General features: G+C 38.5%; 2 protein-coding genes across 4 annotated transcripts in view; one reads left to right on the top strand and one right to left on the bottom strand.

The window, feature by feature from the left end:
- The window catches only part of HEATR1 (HEAT repeat containing 1), a 41,752-nt gene extending 23,113 nt beyond the window's left edge, over positions 1-18,639 (top strand). For all 3 annotated transcript variants that reach the window (XM_026085121.1, XM_026085120.1, XM_026085122.1), the window contains exons 24-45: positions 369-500; positions 1,108-1,214; positions 2,336-2,479; positions 3,281-3,399; positions 3,671-3,792; positions 5,224-5,352; positions 6,678-6,908; positions 8,600-8,726; positions 9,581-9,747; positions 10,397-10,443; positions 11,303-11,426; positions 12,310-12,450; positions 12,649-12,938; positions 13,601-13,751; positions 14,424-14,582; positions 15,059-15,193; positions 15,453-15,557; positions 15,651-15,819; positions 16,575-16,729; positions 17,082-17,240; positions 17,862-17,970; positions 18,420-18,639. In XM_026085121.1, coding sequence (XP_025940906.1) covers positions 369-500; positions 1,108-1,214; positions 2,336-2,479; positions 3,281-3,399; positions 3,671-3,792; positions 5,224-5,352; positions 6,678-6,908; positions 8,600-8,726; positions 9,581-9,747; positions 10,397-10,443; positions 11,303-11,426; positions 12,310-12,450; positions 12,649-12,938; positions 13,601-13,751; positions 14,424-14,582; positions 15,059-15,193; positions 15,453-15,557; positions 15,651-15,819; positions 16,575-16,729; positions 17,082-17,240; positions 17,862-17,970; positions 18,420-18,508 — 3,111 coding nt within the window. In that variant the 3' untranslated portion in view covers positions 18,509-18,639. The remainder of the gene's footprint in view (positions 1-368; positions 501-1,107; positions 1,215-2,335; positions 2,480-3,280; positions 3,400-3,670; positions 3,793-5,223; positions 5,353-6,677; positions 6,909-8,599; positions 8,727-9,580; positions 9,748-10,396; positions 10,444-11,302; positions 11,427-12,309; positions 12,451-12,648; positions 12,939-13,600; positions 13,752-14,423; positions 14,583-15,058; positions 15,194-15,452; positions 15,558-15,650; positions 15,820-16,574; positions 16,730-17,081; positions 17,241-17,861; positions 17,971-18,419) is intronic.
- A 1,218-nt stretch (positions 18,640-19,857) lies between these two features.
- LGALS8 (galectin 8) overlaps positions 19,858-27,401 on the bottom strand; it is a 31,450-nt gene continuing 23,906 nt past the window's right edge. The window contains 6 exon segments of the mRNA XM_026085128.1: positions 19,858-20,454; positions 20,850-21,015; positions 23,022-23,110; positions 24,834-24,860; positions 24,939-24,995; positions 26,715-26,831. Of these exon segments, the coding sequence (XP_025940913.1) occupies positions 20,305-20,454; positions 20,850-21,015; positions 23,022-23,110; positions 24,834-24,860; positions 24,939-24,995; positions 26,715-26,831 (606 nt within the window). The 3' untranslated portion in view covers positions 19,858-20,304.

Genomic DNA, 27,401 nt, shown 5'->3' with positions numbered 1-27,401 from the left:
AAATAACCTTATTTGAAGGAAATAACCTGCTACAAATGCAGGTCTTCTATTAGCCAGGTATTAACCTATACTTATAAAAGGCTGGCAGCAGCAGGTTGTTTCCACCCATCAGCTGAGGTGTGTGAAAAATTTAAAGTGCCGAGATGTCTGAGTATTTCAGAAGTATGTGCTTTGCATGTAAACATTCCTCCATGTTTACAAATACCTAGCTAATACGCAAATATTTACTATATGCATTCATATACATGCATGTATGGTTGGGTGTATATCATATGTAACCTAACATACCCAAGATTCATAGCTTGCAATTTTAAGTTATCCTCTTATAGCAGTTCTCTCTAAATTCTTTCTTTTCTTCTCTTTTGTAGATAACTAAACCATTCTTTGCAGCTGTGTCAGATGGGACGGTACAACAGAAACTGCTAAAAGTGTTGTTTGACTTGCTCTTAAACTGTAAAAACCCACTTTGTGCCCAGACAATTAGCAGTGTGTTTAAAGGGGTAAGTGGTAGACTCTAAAACCAAGAAATATGTTCAAACCTACTGAGGTGATTCTATGTTGCTACAATCAGTAATGTTCGTTATTTGTATTATTCATAGCATGAAAGTAATCAGAAACAATCTAGATCACATAATATAATTGCATTAATGGCATGACAAGTTTGTTCAACTACTGTTTTTAAAGGGTATATGTATAGAAGTGATGTATCAAAGGTTATTAGTTATACTGTGAGAATGAATTTGGCAGAAGTCACTCCCTTATGCCGCACGTGAATTTTACTTTCTGGATAAAATCTGGTGTTCTTTTTTGGTTTCCTTTTTTGTTTGGGTTTTTTTTTTTTCCATGTTATCAGAAGACTTTTCCCCAAATACATTAATTGTGGCTTTCCTGTAGCAATTTATCATATTACATGGACTAGAAATCACTTCCTGGTTTTGTTTGCTATAAGAACTACAGTAGGACAGGCCTTCAGAGGTTGAAGTGACTTGAACATGTGGATTATATACCCATATGTGCATAAATGAGGCATACTTAAAACAAAAAAATGCCATGTAGATGTGTGATATGACACACCTAATTGCAGTATTGTTCTTTACTTTGTTTCAGATTTCAGTGTGTGCTGAGCAGATTGTCACAGAACTGGAGCCTCCTGAGAAAACCAAAAGTCTGACCACTGTTCAGCAAACTAGACGGCAGAAAATGCAGCAACAGAGGTAAAATGATTAGAGATCCAAAAATGTTTTCTGTATGGTTTGAAAACGCCACTTGTTTTACTGCATTTCATAGGTTGTATTGAAAGCATAAGAATCTTTTTTTTTTTTTTTTTCCTTCCCCCCTGCCCAGAGTAAAATAACTCTGAGCTACTCATGGCAGGAGAAAACCTGCCCATGTTGCTGTTTGAGAGCTGATGGAACTGTACTCCTAACTAAGAACAAAAAAACAAACAGGAAAAAAAAATAAAAATACAGTTCCTCTTCCAGAACTTATTATGTTGGCATTTGCAATCGTAGAATTTGACTTGACACAATTGGGCAAGATTTTTGTAGTTATTAAACTTCATTAGTAATAAAGGTGTATGGACAAATTATTGTACATGTGACTGAAGTCTTTAAGATGGTCCTCAAAATGTTGCCATTAGTCAATTAAAAGGCAGTATTTTCTTTCAATTAAAGTAAATGAATTTAAAAAGTTTAAAAAAAAATTTTTTTTTAGATTTTTTTCATCTTGTTTTGTTTCTTCTTCATTCTCATAAGGAAAGAGCTGTTTCATACAATGTACTTATTTTCTTCCTTAAGCATCTGCTATCAGCTGCTATTGAAACAGGATATTGAGCTGATTTTCTTGGTTTGACCTAGAATGGCTGTTCTTATGTTCTTATTTTACTTCACTTGACCTTTCTTTAAGGGTCACTGCACTTTAGATTGATCCACCATAAACTTTGTCTGTCAGAGTATACTCACGAATGCCCTCACTGCCTGGATATTCCGTAGAGAAGATGCAGATTTTCTGGATGGCATTGGGCCATTCTGGTCAGCATTTGGGCAATTATTCAGTAGTAGATGGTTCCCCCCGAAAGTCTGCTTCATAGTGTGGACTTTATGTACAGAAGGCATGCTGTATGCCCCCCGCCCTTCAACCTAGATCTGTTTTCTCCCTTTGATGTTTAAAACCTGTTTTTACTTCAGTCAAAAGCCTGCACACTGCTACCTCTCCTTGCAGTAAAGGATATAACTCACTATGTGAAAATATTTGCTTATGTCTCTGCTGGTTCCCTGAAACGCTGTACTATTTGCTCTGGAGATGTATATCCTGATTGCTTGTCTTACCTTTTTAGAAAGCTCCAAGATGCAGAACTGGCACCAGAAACGAGCAATTTCAGCTGGCAGAGGGTTATGCTTGTTCTGGAATTACTGCAGCATAAGAAGAAACTTAAACGTCCGCAGGCACTGGTACCTGTGCTTTTTAACCTGCTGAGCCGGTAATGGTGCCCTCATAAAACATGACTTCCTTTTTCATTGTCTTCTACAGCAGAGAATGTAAAGCATTAAAACATGGGCTGCTTTTTCTATTGTTTGTAGTGCTGTTCTGTGACTTGCCTTTTTTACTTGAATTTATTTTAGGTAAATCAGGTGAGGGGAATGTGAGGTTGCTATGGGTTTTTTGTTTCATGAACAATATAAGGGGCATTTTAAGATGGTTACCTGATGTATAGCTGCTGACGCGTAGATTTTATTTCTCAGGTGGAGGGCTTGGGAGTGCTAAGGATGACATGCTAAAACTGGCACAAATGACAGGACTTGTTTCTTTTGCAGAACTAGTATAAAAAATAAAATAAAATAAGCTTTAAAGTTCCTCCCCAAACATAGTGGTACTGCCATCACCAGTGGAACCTAAGAAAACTATGGCTCTTCCTGCCTGCCCTATCTCCAGGCATTTATCAGGTTGCGTATAGATTAGGTAGTTTTTTTTTTTTGTCGTCCCCCCCCCCCCTTTATCGTGTGTGTTTGCATTAACTGGCAATCATATGTCAGGTAATCATCTGAAACTCCTGACAGAGCTTTGCTAAATATTGTTTTTTAGACCAGTTGATATATTTGAAAACAAAATGGAACAGACACTTTGGGGGTAAACACTTTTTAGAAGTCTCAATTTAGAACTTCTGTAGCATGAATATTGCAGTTTCTCTCTCTCTCTTTTTTTTTTTTAAAAAATATGCAGTTTGCTGACTTATTTTTCTATCTCCTTTTACTATTTCCTAAATTTGTTCCTGAATGTATAGATGTTTGGAACCTCTAGCATCAGAAGAAGAAAATATGGAATATACAAAGCAACTAATCCTCAGCTGCCTACTAAACATCTGTCAGAAACTGTCTTCAGATGGTAGCAAGATCCCAGCAGGTAAAACTGCCAGACCCATTTCTAGGTTATTTTCTCACCAGTACTGTGTTGAAACAGTGATATCTGACTTTTTTCTTCTTTGTGAGTCTATAGTGTATTGTTGTGGAAAGAGAGATTCCTCTATAGCATGTGTGAGTTTGACCTCTTAATCGTTTTTTGTAGATCACTTAGGTCTAGTCTGCAAACTGAAACCAGTGATTGAGTGTACTGTTCTGTCTTATGTGGTTAACCATTAAGGTGTGTATTAATGGCAGTTCTTTTTTCCTTGCAGATGTCCTTGATAAAGAAAAATTCAATGTGGAATTGATAGTTCAGTGCATCAGGATATCTAAAATGCCACAGACACATCACCATGCACTGCTACTCCTTGGTGCTGTTGCTGGCATGTTTCCTGTAAGTAGTATCTGGAGTTTTCCTTTTCTGAGTACGGGGAAGAACATATAGAGCTGTTTTATGGGGAGAGCCTTTGTGAAGGGAGCAAGAAGTAAAACTTGCAGGTTCCCTGTCCTTTTAGCACTTTCTATTTCCCTTTATTTGAAAACAAGCCTCTGTCTTGATGCTTTGCTCGTTAATTATCAATAAATTTTATCCCTTGCAATGAAGCACATCAGAAATGGAAGAAACTTTCTGATAACAGCCCTGTCTCACCTTCCTGTTATAGTTAAAGCTTTGGTATATTATTTTTTTCTTTCCCCTGCTTTTTTATGTAGAAGATGGAAAACATCTAGCCCAACAGTATGTGTATTCTTACAAGTTCCTAGCTTATACAGCACTGAGAAATGTAGTTTTAATTGATGATAAAACCTATACGCTGATTTTTTTTTAAGTAAGATTCTTTTGCTTTGGATCTATAAAAGCAGTAAAATATATCTAAGCGTATCTRAACTCAGTTTGGGTTTTTTGTCTTTAGCCCATTACTTTTTCCACACATTTGAAAAGGCGCTCTTTCCCCAAAGACAAAACCGAAATGTTTTTGACAATCAAACTTGTGGAGGATTGGGTATGGCTTTGGCTTTTGTTTATTGTTGGGGTTATTTTTCTTTGTTGCTGTCTTACTAACATCACCTGCTACAGAACCCAGTAATCCAGCTTTTATTCTTCCCTAATAAGGGCTTTGACAGGATTTTCAATTTTAAAATGAAATATTTGGTATGAGTCTTATCTCTCTTTTTGTAAAATGTTCCTTCAGCATACTAAACCTGGATGAGAAACCTATCCATAATTACTTACTCTACATGCTGAGAAAATCTAAGACACTAATTCTTCAGCTCGGTGACATTACCAGTCCAGCACTCTCAGAATTAAGTGATATTGTGGTTATGATCATGCCTCAGAAAAGCCAAAATTTAATGTGGGTGCTGTTGCTTTCATAGAATCATAGTAGATAYTGTAGGTATTTTACAAGTTTGAAAAGAAGGGGGCAGAGGGAAGATACTGAAAATCACTGGAAGTTATGTGCCTCAGTCACATATCTCTCCATAATTGATTTTGCATGTCATACTACCATGGCACTGAGAATTATTTTTATCAGACTAAACTTTCAACTTTTATTCTCTAATTATTTGCTTAGAAGTGTATCTAGGTTTCTAAGTAATATTTAGAACAATCACGTAGTAAGTAGCTTTAAGGGACACTATACATTTGAAATTAGTTTAGTGGAGATTTTTTGAAGATGATAATGAGACTCATTTTCTTTACTCTCTTCTACAGGAATCTAATGACACTTGGGAGAAGTAGAGATGCCTTACGGTATAATGTACAGGGAAGGAAGCAACAAAAGCACAGTTCAAAAAACAAACTAATCTCATCTGTCTTGTTTTCCAGGATAAAGTTCTCCATAACATCATGCCCATTTTTACATTCATGGGAGCAAATGTCTTGCGTCTGGATGATACTTACACTTTCCAAGTAATTAATAAGACTGTGCAGATGGTTATTCCTGCTCTTATACAGGTAAATTTCTCTACTTAATGAAGAGGAGTAGAAAATACTGAACAATAAGATCATTAGTAAAATTAAATAGAGTAAATGGTTTAGAATATCAGTAACAGAATAAACTGTAGCCTATTCTAAGATTAAAAAATATGTATCAACAGACTGACCCTTGTCTAACCAGCTCTGAATTCAGCAAAGACTACTACTTCTTATTAATTTTCTGAGCTCCTGAATTTTATAAATGATTTAGTCAAAAGAGCATCATAGCTGCACCTAAAGAAGACCTGAAATGTACTCTAAGTTCTGTTTTTTTACCGTAGAAATACCAGGAAACATTGAAAATAATAAATAAATTATAATAGTCATGGTCAATAATAGTCATGATCTGAAAGAAGTAGAAGAATAAAACATTTGACAAAAACTTTTATTTTTTCCAGTTGGTATTTGTATGGGTTTTTTGTTTGTGTCTGGACATCTTAGATAAATAGTTACAAACCAAAACAGAAATACATGTTTTTCAAATCGGGAAATGAACGTTTTTCAAAGAGGACTTTTTTCTTCAGTCAGGTTTCACTTGCAGCTAATAAATGTTCTTAATTTTTCAGTCATTCATAGATTTAAGCATGAAAAATGTCATGTAAATTTCTTACGGAAAAACAGTAGAACAGTAGAAAAAAACTTTTCCTACTTCTAACAAAGGGCTGGAAGTTTGGGGGGGCTTTTGGATTGGTTAGGGGTTTTGGGGGTGCTTTTTTTTTTTTTTTTTTTTTTTTTAATGGTACATAGATACCTTTTTCATCCAGGTCTCTGTTAAAGAAATCAAGCTGTTCTCATTTAAAAAAAAGTAATTACAGTCATCATTCGTTATTGTGACAAAAATATTTGTGGTGCATGTAACTATTACTTGTAAGGAGAATCTAATGTGACTTAGCTGAGTTCATGCAGTATACTTGCATTATTTTTACTAGGCTCTAGAAACCAAGGCCCCAACTATGGGGCACTCTGTAAGCAAAGTTTTCGTAAGGGTGTGGCATTATTCTCCCTTGAAAACCTTCTCGCTGTTTCAGCATAATCTGAGCGATTTGGGGGATTTTTTTTTTTTGGAGGGGGGAAGATTTTGTTTGAAATATCTTCTATGGACATTAAAAAGGAACTATGTGATTGAAAGCTGTTCAACAGTGTAAAGACTTTTCTTGGAGCATTTATTTTTCTTGGGATTGTAATTTTGATACTGCTSTTATGAGGCACATAGCACTTGCTCTCGTTTGCTGAGTCTGCAAGGAAGAACTTGTACCTGTCTGTGATCATCTCTTTGAACTGCCTTACCTGTTTGCTGTTAATAGGCTGAAGACAGCGATTTGTCAGAGGCCTCAGGAAGTGTGGAAGAAGTGGTGATAAAAATCATTCGTGTGTTTGTGGATGCCTTGCCCCATGTGCCGGAGCACCGACGCCTGCCAATCCTGGCCCAACTGATCGCTACGGTGGGAGGAGACAGGTTCCTCTGGGTTCTCCTCATGCTGCTGTTTGAGCAGTACGTGACCAAAACCGTGACCGCAACATCAAGCACAGACAAGGTTAGAAATCATCATTTTCTTCAAGAGACTGACCTCCTCCTCTCTGTTCATACTCTTGCCTTTTAAGAGTTACCATTTATACAGCAAAAACACAAGGACAATCTTTGTCTTGGAAGCTGATAGTCTCTAATTAGAAAGTGCTTCAACATTTTAATGTTTTTTTTTCTGTAGTTATATTTGTCTGTGAAATTTGATTCTGGTCTTCCTGTTCAAACTACGATAAACCCTATTACGTCAGAAATATGTAAAGGTTTTTCCTGTCATAGTGAAGGCAGGCTCTCACAGTGATTATTAAAGGAACCCTGATAAGAAGGGTAAGCCCCAAATACAGTCTTTGCTGTAACAGTTTAATCACTTTCTGCAACTGCAGAAAATGATGTTTCTGTGCCTCCCTTGTAGTGGCATCAGCAGCCATGCAGTAAACTGAGTCAGCGCAGTGAGCTGGAGTGTTTGGGTTTGATTGGGTTAGGGCTGGGCCTTTGCACAAGYGCCGAAGCAGACCACCAGCAGGGAAGGCAGCAGTTACATGCAGCTGTTTCTTGGCTGAAGGCTGTTACGGGAGCGCAGCGTCGGGCCAGAACTCCTGGCTACCTCTTGCTCTGTGGTGAGCCACGGACGGTTTCACCCTGGCTGGAGCCCGCAGTGGTCTTCTGCCTGCTAGTTCTGAAAAATCAGTGAGATGCCTTGCCTCTGCATTGGGGTAGCTTCCATTTCTATTTACAGCCTTTCAGACAAGTCTGAAATGAGTCAAGACTATTTTTTTTGAGTGTTCTTAAATATAATGGTTTCTCCTTACAATGTATATTGACGTGCAGTGCCTTTTAGATAGGTCCAGCCACCAAAAGCTACGCTGTTTCTAGGTGGCAATTCCAGCCTTTTAACTAAATTAGCTACCTAGCAGTTTGCTGCTGCTGCTGCTGCTGGTAGCCCTTTGTCTCTGGATCCATTTTACTGCTGCCTAAGGTTTGGATGTCATCTTAAGTTTTGGTGGTACRTGTGTGAAAAATTCCCCCCAAACTCTTCACAGCCTAATTTTCTGATGTGTTAGAAAGCATTTTTGAAATTGAACATATGATAGCTGTTAAAAATGGAGAGGAAAACTAAGTTTGTGTTTTGGATAGCTCTTTGAGCATCCTGTTATTTTCACTGTTTTTTTGATTAACTTTGTGTGTGATACTACTCAGGTGTGCCAGTCTTGGCCATCCTTTAGAGCATCTTGAGTTTTTTGTTGAAAACAAGTCTTTGCCTAGAAAAGATTAGGTTTTGGTTGGTTTAAAGAATCAAATACTTGCACTGATCAAAATGGTGGGAAAAGATAACTGTTTTCTCTCTGTCTTAGGTAATTTTTCAGCAGGGTGTGAACTGGCTAGAGGCATCCTTAATGAAATATGGATTGTTTAACCATTAGTTGGTAGCTGAGGTTTAGGACACATACCCTCACCTGCTGGTATAGACTATTGCAGATGGACCCTCTGGTATTTTTCAGTACATGGAGTGAGCTGATGCTTTCTGCCACGCTCTGGAACTAAGATTCCTCCAAGAGCTTGCTGCTGTTACCCATGGTGTTAATCCTGGCAGTATCCAGCCCACCATGTTCGCAGACTTCATAACAAGTCTTTTTGAGTGGTGTTTTTTTTTTTTTTTTAATAAGTCCTGAAATAAACATTTTTATCTTTTTAAACCATAAACAGGATGCTGTCTTGGAGGCAGACACTGAATTTTGGATTTCCATCTGTTGTGAATTTAACGTACGTTCTCAGTTCCAGAGTATGATGAAAATAATCCAGTACTTGACAAAGCTGCCAGAGAACAAAGAAGGTAACCACAAAACAGAGCCAGCAAATGCGTGTGAACCTTCCTGTTATTCCCGTAGATAGAAAATTAGGCGGTGCAGAATTACTCTGATGAGTTTCCCCTTTTTTTAATAATATGGTTAAGATATGTGGTTACTGTTTTGTGACTAATATGTAATTTTCGATTACTTTGAGTATTTGCAATCAAACAGTACTCCTCGTTTAGACAGTACAGTATACCTTTTATTTCAACTAAATGGTATTATTCATAGCCAACAAGATTACAGGAACCACCAGTCAGGTTGGTGTGGGGTTTTTTGTTTGTTTGTTTTCCTTCTTTAAGGAAGAAAGGCTTCATTTCTTTCTACTACAGTGTAATGGAGCAATAAGTAAACAATATGATTTAGTACTTTTCCAATCTCTTATTTTAAAGAGTGTTGAGGGGTGTGTTTGTTCCTTTTAAAGGGAGGGCTTAGTGTATTTGTTATTTTTGAATACATCTTCTCAGTCAGGAAGGAACAGGTAATGACACTGAAATCAGTCTTTCTAAGTACATGACATGTAGTATTTATGATCATGCCTCAAATATGTCTTGTGTTTGTAGGCAGTGTGCCATAGCTTTAGCACCAACAAAAAAGAAAATTCATAAGGGAAAAATATGATCAAGTGGAATGGCAGTACTGCTTTTCAGGCTGTTGAAATGAAAAATTCATGTTCTGTATTTTAAACCATCTGTTTTCAAACTTCCACGTGATTTTGGATACTGCAAAATTAGTATCCTTGATAGGCATCTGACTGTAATTTAATTTTGTTCTGTAATTAGAAATCAAATCTCATCTTCTCTTGGTTGCAAATTTGTTTTGGGTATGTTTTTAACAGATGATCCTGGGCCAAAAAAAYCAAGAACATGCAAGATGAAGCTAAAAAATCAGGATGGGCAGCTCTTTAATGTGGAGTCTCACTCAGACAAACAGCTTCGACATTTCAAATTCTTGTCTGTCTCCTTCATGTCACAACTCTTAACCTCTCAGAGTTTTGTGAAAAAGGTAATAGTGGCAGATTGCTTTTAACTGATCATATTAAGTAACTGTACCACGCTACAATAGATGAGGCTTAATCTGCTTTTCATTATGGCTTTATATTCACAGAGGAGGATAAAAGAATACTCTAGTGTATTTTGCTGACACCTTTGTTTACACAGTTCTGAAATCTCTCCTTAATGTTCATTACTTTTAATAGGGCTCTTTCAGAGAGACTCAATCTGCATGATTGAAGAATAAGTAAAAAAGTGAAATTCTGGCTCCAGTGGATTTCCACTGGCTCTATTGAGGCTGAGATTTCATTCACAGTTTGTATAACTCCAAGTCTGGGGTGGGTTTTATAGTATAAAGCCTGAAAAGATTAAAAATATATATATTAAAAATTAGGCTGGGGATCTAGCTGGGAGTAGTTCCCAGTGTTTTAACTGAACATCATCCACCAGTATGAAATGTATTTGCTACAGTGACTGTATTGCCTAAGATTCTCAAATTACCTTCTAGAATAATGGCTCAGGTGCAGAAATAAGAAACTCATAATTATCATGTTAATGGACCTTTCATTCAAAGCAACCAAATTTGTATATGCTGCGATATAAACTTAATGAGGGGATATAATCTTAACAATTAGGATTTTCATTCTTCCTTTTTAAAACAGATAGTTGAATGTGAAGAAACAGAAGAGCTACAGAAATTGGAACAGAGGTATGCTTTAAATCTGCTCCATTCTTCCTCTGATTTCTAGCTTATACTGCAGCCCAGGAATATTTTTGAAGTATAGTCCCATCAGAATATTTTTCCCCAAATATTTTTCCAAGGATACACTTAATGTCATCAGCAGCAACAAGCAGTATTTATTACAGGCAAGTTAACTGGTTTATTAAATTTGACTCAGAGATCTTTGTCTCTGACAGGTTACTCTGTCCAAAGAATTCTGTCCAATATCCACACTGTTTCTGTAGTTTTGATGTTTATTTACATACCTGGCCATAATCTGTATGCTGTTGATGATGAAGTCTCTAAAAGAATTTAAAATTTTTAGCAAAATATTGTATTGCTTCACTCTTAGGGGGGAGAAAATCATGGATGCCCCTATATTGGTGTAAGAAAACTACCAGTAATCACAGCTTACAATTGTAGTCGCTGGGCTATAACAGATATTTTCATGATGCAAAATTGAGGGTTTTTTTGTGGGAGGTTTCCCTTTTATTTTAAGGGACAAAGGATGTGGGATTCAGATGAAATGCTGTGTTTCTTAAGTGTTCATTTTGAGACTTCTGTATATTCCCAGGTTGTTTTTCTTTTAAAATATTGCTCTTAAACAGAACTATTATTGTAGGTAGATGTTAATTTGGGGGTACCAGATAGACTTTAATCTACACACATGATTTTTGCTATTGCTATAGTCTTTTGTTAATATACAGATGTGATCTGCTAGTCTTCTCCAGTAGGTGTTTCATTTTCCTTTATTGTTATTGTTCTGGGAAATTTTGTGCTTTCTAGGAATAAAATTAACTTCTTCAGTGTCCTTAGTACATACTAAAAGTGCTTACTTTTTATCTAGGTTATTAGAAGAAGTTCTTCACTATATAAACACAGTGGCATCCTCAGTGGAAGGAAACACGGACAAGCCAACAGCCAAATTTTGGAGGGTTCTGCTTAACAAGTCCTATGATATGCTGGATAAAGTATGTCTCATTAGCCCTCTTGTTAACAGTGGGACTCTTCTGCTTTTGCTTATTAATTATAACCTTTGTAGGTTTTTTTGTTGGATTAATATTACATAACTCATCACTAATCTTTACTGGATGGTCAGAACCCTGGTGCATTGTTTGAATTCATACAATGCCAACAACTTTAGACAGAACAAGCAGAAAATAAATTCAGGAATGTTGATTTCCTCTAATTAATACTCTGCTGGCTGGAAGCAGTTGTTTCACTCATTATCTGGTAGGGAATGATGGCTTTTTGGCAGCTTTTCTCACTGTTAACTCATAAAATGATTTAATTAATGCTAGTGAGTCTGCTTTGTATTTCTAAGTGGAATCTAAAGGGAGGAAAAAGATTATGTTTTTCTTTTAAATCCTTTTTTCATCAGAAATATATTTGCTGTATTGGGCTGACTATTTAGCAGCATCAACAGTGCTGTGAATCAAATCTCTCTTCAGTCTCCACATGAACTGCCTGGTTTTTTTGTTTTTTTGTTTTTTGTCTGTGAAACACATTCTGCTTTTTGTGATGCACAGGCATGGGGCACCATCAAAAGTATTTTAGGGGAAGGAGGGATAGCTAACCAGTGTAGACACAAGAAAGAGGAAATTGCTGAGAAAACCTTGGAGCTAGCAGATATTGGCTGGTTAGCAGCTAGCAAACRTACATTAAATTTTGTAGATGGTACCTTTTTTGTCCTTTTGCTTGTCTTGGATACAGCTTTGCTGGCCTGTACTCTTTTCTTTGATCCTGAAACCCATGCAGAGTTTAAAAAGAGTTTGCCTGCCTTATTTTGGGGCTACTATGTCCCAGTGAATGGAATAGTATTTATGCCTTTGTTTTGTTTGTGTTTTCTTGTAGGTCAATGCCTTACTACCGACAGAAACCTTTATCCCTGTAATTAGAGGACTAATGACGAATCAGCTGCCCTCTGTGAGACGTAAGGCAATGGACCTTTTGAACAATAAGGTGCAGCAGCGCACCAGGTGGCAGAAGAGTCAGGTGAGGCCAAATGGTTAAAACTCAGTTCCTTTTGCCAAGGAATGCAGAGATTGAGGTGGAATTAGTGACATTAGGGACCAGTGCCGAGCCCGGCAGTCAGTTCTTGAATAGTAAGATGTGGGTTACCTGCCGCAGTTACCTTGCAGGGTCTGAGTTTCTAACTGTATGTCTAATGTGCGTGTTTTGTTGCCTTTGTAGATCCGTCAGCTCCTAGAGCTAGTTCCTGAGCTCATTGCTATTGTGCAATGTAAAATAAAGGAGAAGGRGGAGGAGCAAGCCATCAACAGGCAAACTGCTTTGTTCAGCCTCAAGCTACTCTGCAAAGGTTTCGGCACAGAAAATCCAGTGCCATTTATACCTGTTCTGAAAACTGCCATTGATCTGATTTCTTCAGAAAAGGAAGAAAAGAATGTGATGGGAAGTGCTTTGCTCTGTATAGCTGAGGTCACCTGTACATTGAAAGCCCAAGCAATACCTCAGCTTCCAAGGTATTGTTGGGTTCTTTTTGACAGAACTAAATGCAGGAGGAATCAATTAAAATAAAAAGCATTACTGAAAGAAAGACTGCTGAATGAAGGCTAAGTGGCAGTCTGCCCATGTATGTTTTGTGTAGATATGAATAAAGGTATTCATAGCGCCTGAAGGTGCTTCCTGGTCATAGAGCTATGAAGCTACTGGGCAAATTGTAAGAGAGTGTTTTACARTCAGTCCGGTTCTTTACAGAGTCTGCTGCTATGAACAGTGAGGCAGTCTGTATGGCTTTAGAGAAGTCAGACCATGTTCTGTATTTTTACTGTAGAATAGATTGTATTTAAAAACATGAGAACCAGTACAGTTGGAAACCCTGCATATTACATTATTTTATTCTACCTATTCAAGAAGTCAAGCATTTAACCCATTGGTTTTAAGATTGCTTTATCTCATTACAAATATAAATTTCCTATTTTAATAACATCTTAAACTAAATCTAGTATCTTTCATTATCTTTGAAGGAACAAAATACAACAGAAGAGCACAAGAAGTTACCTTTTGAAATTATGCATGTGAAAATTGTCTCTGCAGTCTTAAAGGGCTGGATTAGAGGTCTGGAAATGTGCCTTCAAATTGTCAGTTGTTTCACCTGTCTGTGTTTATGCTTGGTTATTTGCAGGCTGATGCCAGCACTGTTGAAGACTTTAAAAAGTAAGAAGGAGCTGATCTCCAGTGAGATTTACTTGCTGAGTGCTGTGACAGCTCTGCTAAAGGTTGCAGAAACGTTACCACACTTCCTCAGTCCTTATCTCTTGGATTGCTTGCTGCAGGTGAGCCACCTATTTCCTACAGATATGTAAAGTGGGGCAGAATGCCCAGTTCTTAGAAGAAGCTAAAGGTAGAGGTTATTTTTCTAGCTCTGAAACTGAAGTAGGAATATGTGCATCTGATTTAAGTGGAAGGTTATAACCTGTTACTGTTCTACTCACCTTCATATGCAAATCACTAAGATAGAAGATACAAGATAGTCTCCTCCCTCTGATAGGTTGTAGTTTGTCCCTTTGGGAAGGGAGGTTAATCCTGAAGGATCGTTCCATAATACCCATGATCTCATCAAATGTGTCTATCTATAAAAGCTCCAATAAGGTAATTCTGACCCTCTGCCACTGACTTAAGCATTTTTTTCAGTGTTTGTCCTCTGAAGACAGTGAACTCCTGCACACAGACATCCTACCTTAATGTGCTTTGAGGGGTACAAACAGCAGAATTCCAGTCTTATGCTAGTGACAGTGGCTCTTCATTGACAGCAGTGACTTGCAGCACTGCGAGTGTGCTTTTCACTTCCAGATGCTTGCAAGCGCTAATTTACATAAGCATATGCCCATAAGATGTAGTCTCTGTAGTTGTTTTCAGGCAAAATTGTGCTGAAGGACAACTGTTGTAAAATAAATCTCCTGAGTTGCTTTCAAGTATACTAACTTTGCTGTTGGATTCCCTGATAGGTAGTCCGCTTGGAAAACACTGTGGTGGAATTTGGTCCTTCTTCCCAGATCAGCTTACGTGTAACATCACTGAAAACTATCCTAGCTACAAAGCTTGCTCCCCGAATACTCTTGCCTGCGATTACCAAGTGTTATGGTGAAGTTGCAAGTACCAGGAAGGTTAGGGGTTTTTTCATTCTTTTGCATTGTGCTTAAAATATCTGTTTGTTTCTTAAGTATCTTTTTATACTGGAAAGTTTATACAGAAAAGTTAGAACTGGGAGGAATATACCAGTTTACTGTTGTTAGCATGTTAGATCACGAGTGCATGAGAGATTATTTTGTTCACAAAGGCCTTTCTTTATCTTCTGGGAACGTGAGTTAAGAGTCATAATTTTCATCTGGGCTTTCCTCCTACCTCATAGGAGCAAACATTTCGGTCTTAACTGCTCTCTCCAGGATTGGAGAGGGGGAGACCAAACTTTTTTCAGAAGTACTACTAGCTTTCATCAAAAAATAGTGAAGCAAAAAGTTTAGTTATTTTATTGATACTATTTTTACTCTTAAAAGTTCAAAAATCCAATTTCCTTGTTATGTTTCTCAGTTACTGTCAGTATAACAGTTGTCTTTGTTTTGCTTTGCTTTTGTTCTAACAGAACTGCCTGGGTCCCCTTATGAACATACTGAAGGAGCACATCGTGGTTATGGAGAAGGAGCACCTGATCTCTCATCAGTCTGAGCTGACAGCATTTTTCATGAAAGCCCTGGACTTCCGAACAGAGCGTGCCCAGGTGGATTGTTTAGGGGGACAAATAAAGGCAGCTTCTACATGCCAATTCTATCAGTTGTTCTAAAGAACATTAGAGTTCCCGTTCAGAGCGTATGTGCTCTGAAATTTTGGGCATCAAATATTCTGTTCTGAAATACTGTTCATTGGGGGTAGAAAATTATGGTTACGTCTTTAACCTGGAACAGACAGGATTGAAACATGCCTTGAAAGCTCAGTTTCTTGCATTACAAATTTGGAATTATGTTTTCCAATTTTTCTAGGATGATTTGGAGGAAGTTGGTAAGACAGAGACTTATATTATTGATTGTCTAATAAGTATGGTTATGAAACTTTCTGAGGCTTCTTTCAGACCCCTCTTCTTCAAGGTAAGGAGTTCAAATATAGTCCATCTGCATCAGCATATTTGTATTTTCCAGTGCATATACACAGGAAAGAGCTAATTTGCCTGTCACTTTCAGCTCTTTGATTGGTCAAAAACAGAGTGTACCCTAAAAGACAGACTGCTGACATTCCACCGGTTAGCAGATTGCATTGCAGACAAGCTCAAGAGTCTCTTCACCCTGTTTGCTGGTCATCTGGTGAAGCCATTCGCTGAGACACTGAACCAGGTCAACATCTCTAAAACTGGTAAGTTTTCAGTTACTAACTACATCGATGTGTTGGCAGAGTAATTATTAAACTTTCAGCAATTATCTTACAGGATTAATTCCCCAAGACATACCTCTCCCTTCTTTTTCTTATAAATAAGGCATCTTTCTTAGTCTGATGGAACCAAAGGATACTTTCCATCTGTGGGCTCTGGACTGCTAGTACAAAGTTGGGATGATATGAAAATTTTCAATGTCAGTCTCCGTGAATTCCATGAGAATGAAATTGTGTGGCAGGAGGATTGCTTGTTTCTGGCACTTGTCCTTGCATATGTATTCTTCTCATTCATTGACTTCTCTTACATGCCAGCCTGCTGTCAACTGGTTTATTCAGACTCCTCTGCTGCCTTGGCAAGAATAGGTACCACTTTTTTTGTATGGGGAACTATTTCCCCCTCCCCCTATCTAGCTACCTGAAGCAGTTCTCCATCTCCACAAATATGGCCAAACACTCCTGTTATAGCCTGTGAGTATTTGCTTTTATTCCCAGCTGTCTGTGAACTGCAGTGGCAGACCTGCAAGGGCATTAGACAAAAGTCAGATAACATATTAAATTTGGTTTATTATTCTGTGGTAAGTACACAATCACATGTAATATCTCCTTTAGTTATATTCATAACTAACAATGTTTCTAGCTTGTGGGGAAACTTTGTATTTCTGGTTCCTGTGATGATGACTGTCTGGGGTTTGTTTGTTTGTTTGTTTGTTTCCCCCCCCCTTCTCCCCCCCCTCCAGATGAAGCTTTCTTTGACTCTGAGAATGGCACCGAAAAGAGCTGTTTACTGTTGCAGTTCACCATGGACTGCCTGCATAAACTCTTCCTCTTTGACACCCAGAATTTCCTGAGTAAGGAAAGAGCAGAAACCTTGATGATGCCTTTAGTCGATCAGGTATTGACAAATGTACAAAAATAATTCATATCAGATTCTTTTTTCATCTTAAGATTTTTTTTTTTAATAAATATCAGGCTTCACTCAGTTTTCCCCCTTCATAAAAAGGGAGGAATTAATTTACTGTCATTGAGCTACGGACTGTATTAACTGCATTGCCTAAAGCTCTGAATTTCTAGTTCTTTTATCCTCTTTCTAGACTTATACACTCCATGAAGTTCATATATGTTCTTGAGGTCTTGCAGACCCAGTGCCCTTTTACCAGTGCTCTCTGACCTAAGCCAATGGTAGAATTTTTTGGCAGGGTTTATTTCAGCCTGGACTTGTTTTACATGCTTTTTTACTTTCACAGCTAGAAAATATGCTTGGAGGAGATGAGAAGTTCCAGGAAAGAGTGACAGCCCATCTGATACCATGCATAGCTCAGTTTTCAGTGGCAATGGCAGATGATTCTCTTTGGAAACCACTGAATTACCAGATCCTGCTGAAAATGAGGCACACCTCTTCTAAGGTTAGGAACTGTATTTATTTTCTTTATTGTCTTAGAAGATGTGAAGAGAGGCCCCCCCCCCAAGTTCCAGATACAATGTATACAACATTGCCTTCCGTGCTTACTAGAAGCAGATAACTCTCCATACATGGATGTTCTCCATACTGCTTCTTTAAAGACATCAGCTGTTTGAGTAAGAGCTAACCTATTCATGTATGAAGAAAGGGGATCTTTAGAGGGGGCCTCAGAGGACAGTTATTTATCAACCTTCAACCCCTTTGTGTACAGAGGAGTTTGTCATGTCTCTCCTGTTTGACAGGTTATAGGCATCCAGGGGAGCAGTTGGTTTGTTGTACAGAGTTAAGCCTTTCTGCTACAGTGTAACAGACTGGTATTGTAAAGGAAAGTTAAGACTGTWAGACAGCTCCCAGCAAAATACCTGCTTCCTGTAGCCTATTCYTCCTTTGATTAGTATCTTAATCCAGACGTTGAGAAGATTTGAGTTAGTTTAAAACTGGAACCCTTCACTAGAGAAAGCTAATTTAGCATGTTTCAGGAGCTAAAGGAATCTTGTGCAGGGGGGTGGGCTAGGAATCAAGGAACTTTACTGCTTGTTTCCTTACACAGATTGTTTTTTTATAGGTCCGATTTGCTGCTCTGCTTGCTTTGCTAGAAGTTGCAGGAAAACTGAAGGAGAACTACCTGGTTCTGCTACCAGAATCTGTTCCATTCCTTGCTGAGCTCATGGAAGGTAATGTTATAAAGTGATCTTAGTGAAGGCAGACACTGGCCTATGACCAAAAAAGGATAAGGACAGCATAATTCAAAGACTGAGACAAGGTGATTGCTATAATTACTGTAAATCACTATGAATTAGTATATGGTTTGCCATATTAATCTGGCTTTTACTATGTAGGATACAAACTGAAATGGGTTGTATTGTATCCACCACATTCTTAAAATTCAGTTAAATTAAGGTAGCTTCTTCAGTGTTACAGCCTGTGCAGATCTCTTGAGTTGCACGGCTTAGGTCAGTTTTAATTTGCTTAAGTCCTGAGTCAGCATTCAAAAATATTTGGCACTGATCTCATACTTGGTGCTTGAAGACAGTTCTGGCCTTGAAGAATGATGAGGTATCCTTATGGTAGCTTTGTAATCACTGTTCTACTTACTTTTCCTCCTTTAACTTTTTTTTCCTAGATGAATGTGAAGAAGTTGAACACCAGTGTCAGAAAACAATTCAGCAACTGGAGGTCATTTTGGGAGAACCACTCCAGAGCTACTTTTAAGTTATCCCCTTTGTTTTCATCTTTTGTCTGTATCTTAACTTCAGACATGCAAGTGATATGGGCAAACTGTCATTCTCATTTTTATCAGAGTTAAGATCTTAATTTTTTAATAAAATATTGTAAGAATCTGGCTTTATCACTTCTGGATGGTTTGGGGACTAGGTTTGTTTTTCTGCAAGCAGCTCTAAGACTAGGGAACTGGAACAAGCTATAAGCAAATTCTGATAGTTATGCACAAACACATGGTGCAAATGTGCAAGACTCACTAAATTCCGCTGTGGTAGGGGCTGCAGTCACTGTCCCTGTGCAGGAGCTGCCAGGCTATGGTACTCAGTGAAAGCATGCACTGCAGCCTTTTCTGTGCTTTTCTATGGTTTTTAGAGAAGTAAAAAAGTGATCCCACAGAAGATAGATACAAAACAACACAGGATTCATGTAGGAGATTTAAGAGACTGCCACCTATTAGTAGTTTAAGTTGATCTTCAGGTAAATAATCTATGTTAATGAATTTGCCCAATCTGTTGCAGATATGGGTAAGAAAGACAATAAGTGAAACGACAAAATAAGACAAAGAAGGATCACAGCAATTTAGCTACTCCTGAAGAAAACCATAGTTCATAAGTTTTATTTTCACTTACAGTTTTTATACATCAAAGCTAGTAGTTTATCTTTTCAGGTACTTCTTGAAACTTGCTTCAGTCTTTTAGCAGATATTAAGATAAATAGGAATATCTTTCAAGCATGTACTGACAGACAATAGCTACTTTTTAAAAATAACAGTATAAAAATTAAGACTGTTGCCAGTTGTAAGGAAAACTCAATAGGAACAGTTTCTTTCAGATAGCATTTTAATACAAGAATCTGAAAAAGGATTCATTCTCTTTTCCACTGATGAATATCCAAGTCTCACCTCAAATGAAACTTTCTGTGGAACACCTAGGTTCACATGTTTTAAAATGAAATCAGAAATATCTACTTCAGTCCCTGAGCAATCTCAGCTCAGTTGGGAGCCCTTTCAGATCAACTAAAGGGTTTTCAGAAGCTCATGACAAGATCAAAGCTAGCAGGCTTTGGGGATTTGGGGTTTTTTTTGTTTGGTTGGTTTTTTTTGATTTATTTATTTGCTTCATTTTGGAAAACTGAAAGCTAGAAATGCTTCTGTGTGGTTGATTTAAGCCAGCTATAAGTAGAGTTGACATAGCCATGAATAGCAGAGAGGATACTACTGCAGTAGCAGGCTAAGTAGGATCAAATTCCTCCTTGCCTTTCCCAAAACTGATGCATCAACTGGTTGCTTAATCTAGCCGTGGCAAAAAGGTTACAACCACTAACAAAAACTGAAGCAGGAGACTTTTTCATAATTTTATTTTAAATGACCAGGTAGTGGCCCATTAACAGTGGATAGTCATATTTTCAGCTCCTATTTCAGTCTAGTTTCTACTTCACAGTATTGAATGTATGCTATTAAGGAATGACTAGTAGTAGTTTAACTTAAACATACAGAGTGCAGTTGTTAGGCACAGTATGATGCAGCATTTTTATATTGCTACGTTCAGTAATAGAGGTGAGCTATCTGAGCAGACACTTACTTATCTTGCCAGGATATTGTAAACTAGGGGGAGATTTAATCTCAGAGTTAGCAATGCTGGTACTCACCTAAATCAGAGAGGCAGATACAGAAGCCTGAATAGATAAAGACAGGCTGAGGATGAGTCAGCACCAGTTTGTACTTGACAAGAAAGAAACAACTCATTAGAATAAGTTTACTTCTTTTAGTACTGATTGACTGAAAGGAACTACCAGCTCCTCACATCTAGCAATTGAACATCTCCTGTGACTTCCAGCAGATTGATCTTTTCAAGCTGTTTAAAGCGATGCTTGTACTCCAGAGTGTGCACACCATTAATAGCAACTTTGAACTGATGGGCATCACAGAAGATTATCAGCTGAAAACAAGAAGAGGAACAGTCAAGTTTTAAGTTCAGTTAAGACAAGAAAAACAACCTGATGATCAAGCTTGGGCTCAAGCAAGCTCTGCTTCTGGTCTGAAAAATCCTTTCACAGGAAAGAAACAGAAAATGTGGTACTTCAACAAAATTCAATTAATTAAACTTAGTCCTGAGCACAGCTTGAATTACTTGCAACTACTTAAATCAGGGAGAGATGGCTCTCATCAGATCTTTGCTTCCTGTGATCCCACCTAATCCTAAACATTCAAGACATTAAGATGTAGGAATGCCAGTTTTGTAAAATCTGTATTAGTGGCATGACTTTTAAGCCCCGCTGCAAACTATTTTTGTGCAGAATTACAAGTATGGTGCTGTATTTCAGTTAATCTTACCTCAAAGTACATTCCTGGACTGAAAGGGAAATTGGCAACTTCCTTTTCTTCTTCTCCCCAGCTGTCATGGAGGTAAGAGTTTCTTACAAAAACTTCAGTCTTCATTCGGGGATTCAGATGTAATGCAATGTCCTCTGAGTCACTTGATTTCAGGTTTATAGCAAAGCTGGAAGACATTTTTTTTTTTTTTAAGTTTGTTATACCAAGAGTTTATAAATATGAGGCACTAATCCATGCTGTCTGCCAAGCCTTTAACTGATACTCAGAGCTGTTCTGGAACCAGGGCTGTGATTATCAAAGAACCAAGCAGGCAGTTAACATGCAACTGCCTCCTTTGCACAGCAGCTTGTGCTGGAGGCAGCAAACATAGGACATGACCCTGACAGATCTGCTTTTTCCCTAACAACGTTCTGTTCATGCCTCAGCAATCTGGGGGAAGGGAAGAGCAAGGAGGCACTGAGCAAAGCTGACTGCGGTCAGTGCTGACTAGAAAGCAGTGTTCTCACAGGAACGTACCATGCTACACACGCCACCATCTCTTTCCCTTAACAAGGGCAGGCAATGGAGATTGGGAGGCTTTGTTTTACTGAAGTGACATTATTATATTCTTTCTGCTGACAAACTGGTTCAACTGTGTAAGGAAAGGTTTGAGGATTCTCTGTACATTTAAGAATGATAGGAGACCATTCATACGAAACAGTACTTTGTAGGCACAGTAGCTCTGCCCAGGCTGATGCACCCTGCAATCCCAGACGTGTCCACAGCACAGGATTCCTAACAGGGAAGCTCTAGAGAAGCGTGGTCGGAGAAAAGAGTGAGCCAAATTTAGAGAAGTGCTTCAACCTCTGGCAAAGACCCCACTGAGTCTGAAGAAACACTTCTCTCCAAATTAACTCCAGCTGTCAGATTGTTCCCTTCCTTTGGTGAAGCCTAGAACTGCTTACAGTCCAGAGAGCAACTGCCATATTTTGAAGCTATTAAGTTCTTTCTCGCTGAGAACTAGGAACACATACACCTGTGTCAACTGAGAGAAAGGCTTTATACAACTTGCAAACTCCACAAAAATCTGTATGTTTAAAGCAAACACAAAGAGCAGACAACTGACTGTGCTTTAACTAGCTCCTAACAGTCTCTTCATGCATATAAGCAAGAGCACTTTAAACATGCTAACAAGCTTTTCAAACAAAAAAAAAAAACCCAAAATGCTACTTCTTGAGTATTAAAGATCTTGTCCCATTTCAAGTCCATTCAGCTTTATTGATGAGATTTCTAGAGTTTGAGTTCTAGTAATAATTTGAACTCTAAGTGCTGTACAGCTGCTGGAAAGATTTAAATGTGTTCTGAGGAAGCAGGAGTGCAATGCATACACACACAATGAATAAAGAGCACACTTCTCAATCTGCACTAATTGCTTCATTTTTAGGCATGTTTCTGCAGAGTCAAAGACACCCTTCAAGCAAAGGGAATGCTGGAGCGCACACATTTGCCTAGCTCTGTTTTGACCATGTTGTGCTCCCCTTCCCCCACCCCCCCCTTTTTTTTTTAAATCACATTGATAAGGTGCCTTCTTTGCAATCCGTCATTCCTTCTTTGCTATTAAAATGATAGCTCCTACTCCCCCACCAGCTTTTATCCCTCAACTGTTGTCAGTTAAGCACCTTCATGCCCCTCATATGCCTGAGGGGATATTCCTAGATGCATTCAGAGGAACCTTGCAACATGCAGCATTTGAGCACGCTAGCAACCCATCTCATTAACTCACTCATATTCCATCTACTTCTGCCAATTTCCTTACTGTTGGATCTCTTTAGGATAAAAGTGATCCTTGTATTGCACGTGTGCACACTCACATGCCTTGCATAACAGAAATCCAAAACAGATGCACATAATCTTGTGAAGGATGCAGGTTTAGCAGGTAAAAAAAATAAAATCAAATCAGGTTTTATCTTCACTTTTCACAATGAAGCTGCTCTGTGAGTCATTTCTAAAGTAGTACCCCACAGGTTCCCAAGAAAACTGCACTTTAGTTTCAGATGACTCCAGATGCAAAGTTGCAAGTCAGTAAAGATACACTGAGGCAATGGAAAAAGCCTATTTCTTCTCAAGAGTAGCTTAGTTAAGGGCAAGGGTAAGGGGGGAAAAAAACAAAAAACAAAAAAATCAGTAACTTACCTATTTGCATTTTTGTTCACTTCTCCTTTAATAGCAACTGTGTGTCCCGGACGAAGTGCAGAATTGAGTCTGCCAACATAAGGAACTCCCTGGAAGTATAATCGGGCATAATTTTGACTGCGACTTACTTTTTCAATATACAAGCTGAGCTTTTACTCTAGTCTGATCTATAATTACACATCTGCACCCACAGCGAAAGTTAGTCCTACCAATACATTCCTGGATACTAATACTGTGGTAAAGCTATACTGATATGAACACATCAATGTTTACTTTTCTTCCCCTAGATCTAGAACCTTGGGTTCAAAATCGACATAATCTACAGCTGCTTCTGCCACCACTAATGGAGGGGTGTTGCACTGGGGAAAAGCAACAACAAATGCCTTAATCCAGGGTCAGGACCTTTCTAAACACCAAAAAGGCCAGTACTGACAAACGCCAGATTTGATCTGTCACACAGATACTCCAACATAGTTTGCCACATTTGAGAAGCATCAGCTGATTTAAACAAGCTATCACAATAAGCATGAAACTCTGTGCACTGATTTCGGTTTGTAACACACAGTTATTCAGACACAAACACTCATGCACAAACAGACCAACCTCTTCTTTCTGAAAGCTTCGGTTATACTTCAGAAGAGTAAGACTCATGCTAAGTTTGTAGTCCCACAGTTGCCTAAGTACTAGAAGTAAGGTCACCGAGTATTCAATTCTCCAGGTACTGGTTCATAATGGCAGATACTGCAAGTATTTTATTTGTGTTTTTTATTTTGGTCAGGGAAAAGGAGCAAGCAGGAGATTTTTAGCCTATTTTTTTTAAAACCACCATTTGCAAATGGCAGTATTTCCTATTATTTGGTTTTAGAAAGAGGATTGAAGGAAGTAGAGCATCAGCTGACAAGGCAACCAAAATCACAGCCCTCACTGCAGCTCTGGCTTCTCCACAAACTCTACTTGTACGCATTCCTGGCTTCCAACCCCTCTTCAGTTTGAGGAAGGTCCTTACTCAAACCTGGCTACTAGATGCTGGATACTGACCACCTGTACAGCTTTTTGCAAAAAGATGAGCACTCACTCTGCCTAGGCTCCATGCTAGCTGGGTGCAAGTTCTGACCCTAAGGTGCAATGTTTGCATCCAGCTATCTGGAGTGTATATATATGGTAGGCCAGATCTGTCAGCAAGAGGAAGATGTAGCCAGACAGGTTTGAACATTATATTGTGGATGAACAGGATGAAAATTTCACTCAGATATTAAAATACAGTATCTTTTAACTGGAGGTTGAAATGGTGGCTGCACATTTATCCAAACATGAATATCACACAAATACAGTATTTGGCACTTCTGAGTTTAACAGCCTGACTTACTAAGCACTATACATAAAAGTTTTGGAGATACTAAGCACATTAAGATAAGGCAATTCAGTCTCAGTGTCTGCAAAATGCTTTTAACACAGGCTTGTTTTGCAAGTATTTCCCAAAGTTGAGAAAATGGAGCATGCTTATTTGAACAACACTTTTGGTGTTATTTGGTCCTTTAAATCTTTAGGTACCTCACTTTATATTCCTGTGTATGGCTGTGGATGCCATGTTTATCCTTTTTCCATATGCTTTAAGGAATAGCCTTACTTTGACTAGCAAGTGGAAAAGATGACTGCTCTCTATAAAGCCTCACTGATGATCATCTCCCAGTAGGTTCTCAATTCCCGTGTTCTGTGCATGCTGCTTCTTGAATAACTGAGATGTTTCTATCCTCCCCCCCCCTTTTTTTTTAAACTCTTCACATTTGCTATACATCTACATGAGACACTTACAAACTGTGAATCATCTGGCATTTCCCCCTACAAAAGAAAAACAAATATTAACTAGATTATCAGACAACAGGAAGATTCATTTAACCTTCATAAAATCATACATACATTTTCTGTGTTTATCTTTGTTATTCCTAGAGATGATGGCTGACTGCCTTGTAAAGACTGCAGAAAAAAAGAGATATTTAGAGATCGCTGCTAACATGACAGAACTCTAACATAAAAATTGTTTTAGAAACATACATGGATCTGTGCAGTTTTGAAGGGTGAAATATTAACATGGAAATGTAGGATTATGGTCAAGAAAAGATAGCCAAACCCCCACAAACCAAGGAAATATCCTGAAGATCAATTAGTGAAGCCAAGCAGATTTCTAAAGATGACCTCATTACAGTTTGAGTCCTCATTCAACAATCACAGCACCAACTGTTAACACCTTGGCACCTGRGGGTACCCACTCAGCTTTCCTTACTGGGGTAGGAATACCAGGAGGGCTGGTCCATCCAGAAATGGGACCTCAGAGGAACCCCGAGATTCCAGGCAGCCCTCTGCATCCCAGTCCCTCCCCAGTGCACAGGTAAATTCTGGCCTAGCCTTGGCAGATCATATCTTCAGCTTGTTTATTTCAGTACAACTCATCCTCTTCCTCTTCAGAATAGTACACTAGAAGCAAAAGTAAAAAGGAAACAACCACTCTCTCCTTTCCTCTCTTCCCCAAAGGATACATGATCAGCACCACAGACTAAAGCAACACTTAACTTTGTTTTGTGCTTGGGATAGAAACCAACCTCTAGCATCTGCTTGCCCCCAAGCTCTTCTTAGAATCAATCCTCCAAGACTGGGATTTAGACAGCTTTAGATTACCAATACGCTGACAACATGCCCAAGGTCAAGTGATGAGGCTCAAACAAAGAATCAGTATATAGGGCTTACAACTGATCAGCAAGTAGACGCATCTTTAAAACTCAGGCTCAAATCTTCACCCTCCTTCAATACAGTTATTAGTCTGCTGATCTGTTAGACCTGATGCTTGGCAGCAAGAGACCTAAGCTTTGTCCACACTGAAGTGAGACTGGAGCAGAAAAGACTGAGTATTACAGAGGAGTAGGTAGGCTATCTCACTGAGTGGAGGTAAGGAAGGAGGGTGGGATAACGTGATCATCCATCTTCTGTACCTCCCTGGAATTTACCACCTTCTGCTTCAGATTACAAATCTCACCATTTCAAAGCAGAAGGAGAAAAGCACAGGAAAGAGCAAGATGTTCAGTTCCTTCCTATTGGTTTACTTTCTCCAGCAGACCTGGCAGCTTTGCTCAGAGGAAGCACAGCATTGCCTACATTTCAAAGTCCTTGCAGCTTGGTCTGAGTGCAAGTCAAACCATAAGACCTTCCCCTGAGAAAGAAGGCTGCCCATCCCCCCATCCGACAAATATGCACACACTTCTAGTTATCACTTCATTCAACAATTCAGTCATTTTTTGTTGCAAAAACAGGGTTCTGCACACAAGTAGTTCCAGTTGTGGCTAAATACAGGCACTTGGAAGCACTGAATTCCTCGAGAGCTCATTTCAGAGCTTCTGAAATATCTGAAAAGACTAGTCCATCCCTCCAATTCCGCATCCAATATATTTTTATACCATCTCTCCTATTAACTTTGTAAGCTGTAGATTTTGTCATCCTTTCACCCTTAACCTCAAGGCTAAAATGGGGAGGCTCTTCAAATGACACTCACATGTTAAACTGGGAAGGAAGATTCCCCCGTATTGAATTTAACTGTGAAGCTGCTTTTGTTACTTCCGTTTCACCATAAATCCTATTCTGCACTTTCACAAGTTACAGAACAACAACAACAAAACTAAGGAGTCAGTTAGCTATATAACTTACATTAGAAATAAAATCTATACTTTTGATCCGCACTTTGCCATATATCCCAAGAGTATCTATTCTTTCAAGGCTAATTCTGTGGTTGTATAGCAGCAAGTGCTTCTCATTTACAGTCACCTAAAGAGACAAGAAACAAAATGAAACAAAACAGGAAAGTGCCATTAAACATATATTACACCATTCATATATCAAATTATCTGCATGCATCTCTATTCTATTTTATTCTGTTTTGGTACAAATGCAGRGAGTATTTCAGAAGATTTAGAGCAACTAAGTTCAGCTCATCCATGATTCAGCCTCTCTCTTTCCACTCACTACGAGGGAGATTTGACTATACTAAATGTTGCATTTCCCTCCTTTTGTTTCCATCACCCAATCACTTGCCAACATGGTACGACCAATCGGACAGAATCTACGTTACTGCAGTCTAACAGAACAAGACAAATGCACCTCAAATTGTTTTCTCCAAGAGAAGGACCATCCTACGCTGTTCTTGCAGAAGTTTACTGTAAGGTCAGCCCTTTGCACATAAAAAGGGAGGAGGTGGAGTCATCCGCCATGGCAGGAAGTTTTTTGTCTACTCAGGCAACTTTGAAGGAAACCATGCAAAGGGAGAGGTCTGATTTACTTTGCACCTCTTTAAAGAGGTTTCTAACCTTCTCTGTAATTAGACTGTACCTTTGTAAC

This window comes from Apteryx rowi, unplaced genomic scaffold (assembly GCF_003343035.1).
Source record: "Apteryx rowi isolate R43461 unplaced genomic scaffold, aptRow1 scaffold_66, whole genome shotgun sequence".
NCBI classification, from domain to species: Eukaryota; Metazoa; Chordata; class Aves; order Apterygiformes; family Apterygidae; genus Apteryx; species Apteryx rowi.
Note: the sequence above shows the minus strand (reverse complement) of the source record. Positions and strands in the feature narration are given on the sequence as shown.